At 37.9% G+C, this 7192-nt stretch overlaps 1 protein-coding gene across 1 annotated transcript; it reads right to left on the bottom strand.

Annotated features, from left to right (window-relative positions):
- Nucleotides 1-1094: 1094 nt before the first annotated feature.
- Nucleotides 1095-6953, bottom strand: LOC108467063 (ABC transporter B family member 1). Its single transcript, XM_017767528.2, has 10 exons — nucleotides 6027-6953; nucleotides 5888-5942; nucleotides 5597-5772; nucleotides 5316-5516; nucleotides 4756-5015; nucleotides 4166-4482; nucleotides 3871-4094; nucleotides 3431-3804; nucleotides 2641-3355; nucleotides 1095-2556 (listed from the first exon to the last, which is right to left on the bottom strand). The coding sequence occupies exons 1-10, from the start codon at nucleotides 6408-6410 to the stop codon at nucleotides 1273-1275; spliced, it is 3990 nt and encodes a 1329-aa protein (XP_017623017.1). The 5' UTR covers nucleotides 6411-6953; the 3' UTR covers nucleotides 1095-1272.
- Nucleotides 6954-7192: the final 239 nt, after the last annotated feature.

Genomic DNA, 7192 nt, shown 5'->3' with positions numbered 1-7192 from the left:
TTGTAGCTTATTAGGATTTAAGCAAGTTTAGAAGTTCTTATACTGCATTTGTTCTTTCTTCATTGTTAGACAGTAAAGCTGTAATAGGGAAGAGGGTAGTAGTGAATTATGATGCATATCCAAGTTAGAAAATGCAACAACCTTGTCCATTTCTTTCCTTTTAGAGGATAGGGTTAATGCAAATTTTGGCCCTCGAACTTAGCAACTATGTCTAGTTTGATACTTGAACTTGTCAATTAGGTTCATTTTGATCTTTGAACTTGGAAAATTGTAAAAGTCCAATGATGTGGCACTTTGAGATTATGTCATATCATTAAGTTTACTTTTTTCAAGTGATGGTGTAGCATAATCTTAAAGTGTCATGTAATCGAACTTTTACATTTTTATAAGTTCAGGGACCAAAATGAACTTTGTTGCTAAGTTCAGGTGCAAAAATAGACTTAGGGCCAGTTTTCCATTGAGGTTGAAAAATTCTGTGAAAAAATATTTTTGAAAAATTTGATAATGTTTACCATTATTGTCCATAATTGCTTATGAGAACATAAAATGGCTATTTTAGACGTGTTATAAAGTAGAATATTTAATGAGTGGATAAAAAAGTAATTTTATTGAAAAGCGTTTTTTCAAAATTTAAATTTTTTGGCTTTTTAACTTAAAATCTCAATTTAAAATTAAAGTTCGGTTGAAAAATTGCTTGTTTATTAATTTTTATTATTATTTAAAATCATGATTTGTGTAGAAAAGTGTCTTTCAATGTAAACATACCTTAGTTGTCAAGTTAATGAAAGATGACAAAAATTAGCATATTTTTGTGGGAGGGTTAAGAATCTTGGCATGTATTCAGCTTGTCATCTTTAACCCATGGGATAAATGCCCTAATTGCCATGAATCCATTCATTCAAAAGCTTGGATTAAAGTACCAAATGTGTCATTCCTCTTAAGGTCCTCATCCACAATCACCCTTGAATTATATCCATGTGATCAAACTTGTGAAAGTGATTGAATTCCATACAAGGTGTGACAGCTAAGTCAATGTCTGGTCTGCTTTTAGACAACCATTGGTTTGAGCCTTGACTTCCCTTAAAACCAATCCATTTCAATCAATCTCAAAGGAACTTCATTTGTCATTATCATTTCTTTAAAAAAGATCCATGAAGATAATGAACATATATTATATACTATATCCAAACATTAAATCCAAAAGTAAACACCCAAAAAATATCTTGAAGAGGGTATAGGATATGCCCCCTTTTCCCCCTACTGTTCTCTTCATTAACCTTCTCTTTCATTGACTTCCTTTTGTTTTGATGAACTTGAGCCTGAGGTCATTTCAAAAACTTGGCTATTTGTGAACCTTTGTAATTGTATCATCCGTGCATAACATCCATCAGGATAGTTTTTGAGTAAATGTGAATGGGATCCTTGCTCTGCAACTTTCCCATCATCAATTACTGCAATGACATGAGCATTTCTGATTGTTGATAACCGATGAGCCACCACAATCGTAGTTTTACCCGAGCAAGCACGGTGTAGAGCCTCTTGGACTGATCTCTCAGATTCAGCATCGAGGGCACTGGTTGCTTCATCGAGCAGCATAAGCTCTGCTTTCCTCACTAGAGCCCTTGCGATGGCGATTCTCTGTTTTTGGCCTCCTGAAAGTTGAACCCCTCTCTCCCCAACAAACGTTTTGTAACCATCAGGCATTGAGGATATGAACTTGTGGGCGTTGGCTAGTGTAGCTGCCTCAATGATCTCACCCTCGCTTGCAGATTCATGTCCGTAGGCGATGTTTTCGTAAATAGTGGTAGCAAAGAGGCAAGGCTCTTGTGGAACGATTGAAATGTGTTTTCTCAGCGATTTGAGGTGGTATTTCCTTATGTCTTTTCCATCTATCATAACACGTCCGGATGAGGGCTCGTAAAATCTCTGTATAAGTGCAATAACCGAGCTTTTACCACATCCACTTGGACCAACAAGGGCAAGGGTTTTTCCGGCTCGGGCGCGGAGATTAAGGTCCCGGAAAATTGGGATGTCAGGACGTGAAGGGTAAGAGAAGTCTACATGCTTTAGTTCAACTTCTCCACGAAGCCGGTCTGGAACTTGTGTGGCATCCGGGTCATCAGGCTCAATCTCAGTTTTACGGTCAAGAAGTTCAAAGACTGATTGCATGGCTCGACCTCCTTTGATGAAGTCTGGAGCCAGGGTCAATGTTTCGGCTGCACCATTGGCAGAGACCATAAGAACCATAAAGACTCGGATTGTTTTGGAAAAATCAGAGATCCCATGCTTCACAAGCCATGAAGCATACCAAAGACCAAGTGCATAAGAAGCATATAGTGCAAACTGAGCTACCCCGAACCCGCTTCCTGCAATTTGTCCTTTCCAAAAGCAGTGTTTCAATGGAGTTTGAAGGTTTGAGGAGAAAAGGCGAACGATTTTGTTCTCGGAATTGAATGCAGCAACAGTTCTTACATTGGCAATGGCTTCTCCAGCTAGTTGAGTGGCCTTGGCATGAGCAGCTTCTAAATCTCCTGAGAAACCTTTCATAAACATTTTCTGTCGAAAATTTCAAGAAATACAGTTGATTGTGAGGTAATTGATCGGCTTTTAATCAGTTTTTAGTTGGATTTAGAAACAAACCTGCAAAACCGTGGCTGCTACAACCACAGGGAAGACTGCAATGAGGACAAGGGCAAGGCGCCACTGCAAAACAAAACCAGCAGTGCAAGCAACAAGCATGAGTGCCGTGTTCTGCACGATAACTGAAATCCGGTCTCCAATAGCTGATCGTACATTGTTCGCATCAAGAGCTAACCTTGCAGCAATCCTAGCACTCTCGTTTTCCTCCTGATCGAACCAGGCCATTTCATTTTTCAGCACTGCAGTCAGCATCTTCTCTCGCACCCGTTTCGTGAGATTTTCTCCCACAATATCCCAAAAAGAATGCTGCAGTGTGTTGAAGAGAAGTGCAGCCGATGAAAGTCCAATTAACAGATAGCAGTATTTCCCGATTTCTCGAATCATGTAAGCATGGTCTGGGTTGTAGTAAACACTGAGAACAGCACTCAGCACATAAGCAAAGAAAGCGCTAAGGGAGCCGCAAACAACGGATCCTATAGAACCAACTAAAGCATAAATCCATTCGGGTGAATTCATTTTCACAAGACGCCAGAAGGAACCCGCTTGCTCCTTGAAATCAAGCTTTTCCATTCGGTAATTAGAGTGGTATCCCTCAAGGGAAAGGCTAAAATCCGAAGTAGAGAAGTCAGACAGCCTGCGTGAATATGGTGAGCGGCCATATGATGAATTCCGGGCAATGATGGGTGAGCTTACTGAGTTCCGAGCACTAGATGGCCTGCAGAAGAATCATAACAACCGATAACATTCTAAAACAAGCAAGACTGCATTAACACATGAGACCGGAAGCTACCTTGCACTACTTTTTCTAGCATTATTAAGGGCGGTTTCGTGTGCTGCCTCTTGCATCCGAATGAGTTTAGCATAGGCACCGTTTTCTCCTTTGGCCATAAGTTCATCATGCGTACCGATTTCCGAAACACTTCCATCCTGGAGTACAGCTACAAGATCAGCCTTCCGAATGGTTGAAAGCCGATGAGCAATTACGAGAGTAGTCCTCCCAATCATAAACCGATCAAGGGCCTCTTGCACCAGCTTTTCGGACTCAGAATCTAGTGCACTAGTAGCTTCATCCAATAACAAGATTGCTGGATTCTTCAACATTGCCCTTGCTATAGCGATTCTTTGCTTCTGTCCACCTGAGAGTTGAAGTCCTCTCTCCCCAACCTGCCATTATCCAAATATTAGGTGAAACGGAAAGCAATTATTAAACCGACATCAAATGAACTGAACCTGAGTGTCGAAACCATCAGGTAGCTTCACAATGAACGAATGAGCATTAGCCACCCTCGCAGCTTCTTCAATCTCGATATCGTTCGCATCGGGCCTCCCTAAAAGGATGTTTTCTTTAATGGTGGTAGCAAAAAGTGCAGGCTCTTGGCTTACAAGTCCTATTTGTGACCTTAACCATCTTAGCTTTAATGTCTTTATGTCATGTCCATCTAGCATCACTTCCCCTACAAAAGCACATCGTATTAACCGACACTTTAAAACACGATGGCACCCTCATTTTAATCTCATAGTTTACCTGAAGTAGGATCGTAAAATCTCTCAATAAGTGACACCACGGTGCTTTTCCCCGAACCGCTACTTCCAACCAAAGCTATGGTTTTTCCAGAAGGAACACATAAGGAAACATTGTTAAGAATCTTTACATTGGGTCTTGAAGGGTATGCAAAATCCACATTTTTCAACTCGACTAATCCGGTAACCGATTCCAACTCCAAACCCGACTCGCTATCTCTATCGATACCGGGTTTATGATCGATAATACGGAAAATTTTTGCTGCTGCCACTTTAGCCTTTGCAAATGCAGACATGCTTGGTGCAGACTGTCCCAAACCCCTATCAATTCAAAGTTTTAATCTTTGACTTAAAACACAGTTCAACCACCCCCCCAAAAAAAAAAATGAAAAACAGTGGTAAAAGTACTATGAGGACCTTATACTAGAAGCCGGATTACATTTTGCTCTCACTACTCAAAAAGGGAGTAAATTACTCATTGTACATTTGATCAAAAACTAATTTGCTCATTTTTTGAGTAAATGGAATAAAATGCAATCTAACTCTTGGTACAAAGACTTTCATGATATTTTTACCGAAAAACAGTGTACTTACAATCCACCAATCATAACTGCAAACATGGTGGCAATGGCAAGTCCTCCATTAGTGTAATGATGTCTAACCAGATAACCTCCATACCAAAGAAGCAAAGCATAAGAACAGAACACGACAAAGTAGGTTGCCCCCAATCCCATTCCCTTTGCAAATCCAGTTTTGTAACCTATCTTTTTTGCTATTTTCAATGCTGATGAGTAAGCTTGTAATGCTTTCGATTCACCGACAAAAGCCAAAACAATCCGGATTTGAACTATTGTCTGCAATTTAAGTCACATTAGCAAATACCCAGATTTTGAAACAGAGGAAAAAGAAGGTAATAGTATCATGAGGGTCCATATAGTAGGAGTCAAATTGCATTTTGCTCCATTTACTCAAAAATTAGGCAAATAAATCCATGTATCCTAGATGAAAGAGCGAACAGAATAGATGAGTCACGTGTACCTCAGTTTCCAAGAACTAATTTGCCTATGCTTTTAATAGATGAGGCAAAATGCAATCTGACTTTTAATACAAGAACCTTCATAGTACTTTACTCGGAGAAAGGTTATCTTTCTTACCTGTTCCACAATGTTCCCACCTTGTGATAAAGCTTCTTGTGTTTTTGCAGAGAGCTTAGCTAATGTTATGGTATGTATTGCTCCAATTACAGCAATTAATGGAACAACTCCAAGTGTAACCAAAGCTAATTGCCATACTGCTGTGAAACCCACCACAAAGCCAGACACAAATGTTGCCATGTAATGAATGAAATTACCCAACTGCAACCAAAAACCAAAATAAAACAGTTCAAATTGATCCCCCATAGAATCCAAAAGTGATCGAAACTTTATGAATATACCTTCTCACTAATAGCATCTTGAACCATTACAGCATCAGTATTAATGGCAAAAACAACATCAGATGTTCTAACTTCAGTATCAAAATATTGAATGTCTTGATTCAAAGCTGCTTCTAGATACTTAATTCTCATCTTTGTTGTTTGTCTTTCACCAGTCCACATCCAACATGAAATTTCTACAACAACAAAAAGAAGTTTCAATCTTTTTGTTTTCAACAATTAAACCCCAGGGACCAAAATAAAAAAAAAATCTTAAAAAAAAAAGAGACAGTTTCAATGTTTTTTACTAACCTGCCCATGAAGATGCCCAAATTGCAGCACCCACCACAAGGAAATAAAATGCATACTAAATGGAACAAAAAGCTTAATGAGAATACATGGACTTAAACCAAAATAAAAAATGAAAACTTTGGGGGTTTAAAGGTGAAACCTTCAGAACTTCTTGCATCATCTTGTCCATATTATTAGCATTAGAACCAAAGGAATTAACAAGATCAGCAAAGAAACGAAGGAAAATAGGTAAAGAACAGCCATGAACAAGAGCTCCAAGTGAACCAATTCCCATTAATACATAATCTAACCCATCTGCAAATCTAAATAATTCATTGAACCCAATTGAAGGCACTTCTTTTTGTAGCTTCTCTTCATTTCCACCATTGTTGTCACTTTCAAGCTTTGAACAAGATGATGATGAAGAAGCTTCTTCTGTTTGAATTTTGGGGTTTAAAGAAGGATCAGAAACAAGTTCAAGGCCTTGCATTTCAGACCATTTCCATTGTTCTATCCTCTTTATCTCTTCTGAATCTTTTGACATTTGTAAAAAAAAAAAAAAATCCTTTTTTATGAAAAAAAATGAAAATACATGAAAAAACACTCTCTCTTCGTTAATATCTATATATATTACTCTTATTGTTTCCTTTTAAATCCTATGTTTTTTCGGAGGTTGCTTTTAAAACATCAATGGATGATGGTGTTTGGGGTTTGGGTTTATTTTTGGGTGGCTTGAAGTGTAAAAACCATGGATAGTGACAGATGAGGGTTTTTTTTTTTTCACCCGACAAAACCATGCTGTGTGAATAATTAGAGATGGGGTGTTTTTGACTGAAAACAATAGGTTATTAGTGCTGAAATAAACATGAAAGATCAGTGTTTTAACAGTTGTTTTCTTATTAGTTACAACAACCACTACTACTACCAAACATCAATCTTGTTACTGTTTATGTTCCAATGAATAATTTATGTATGTGAACAGTTTGATTTTTCCCATATTTCTAATCCTTTTTTTTTCGGCTTGTTGATCAAGCTTTTGGTAAGTTGTTCAAAGGCAAGTTTGAACCTTTTTCCTTGTACTGCGGTTGCCTGTCAGTCTTCCTTTATTTCCGCCATACTTTTTATTTCCAACCCTTGGAGGTGGACTTGAGTTGAGGAGGGGAAAATTTTAAAAATTATGTGACTATGGTGGAGATAAAATTAAAAATTTTTTAAGTATCAAAGAAAAAAAATTATATTAAAAATGATTCAAATTGTATTTTTTAATTTTGAAAGGGTCAAAATTACAATTTCTTTCTTTAAAACAATCTAAAAGGGATTAAATTG

The sequence above is a fragment of the Gossypium arboreum genome, chromosome 2 (genome assembly GCF_025698485.1).
Source record: "Gossypium arboreum isolate Shixiya-1 chromosome 2, ASM2569848v2, whole genome shotgun sequence".
Lineage (NCBI taxonomy): Eukaryota > Viridiplantae > Streptophyta > Magnoliopsida > Malvales > Malvaceae > Gossypium > Gossypium arboreum.
The sequence above is the reverse complement of the archived record's forward strand: the minus strand, read 5'-3'. Positions and strand labels throughout refer to the sequence as shown.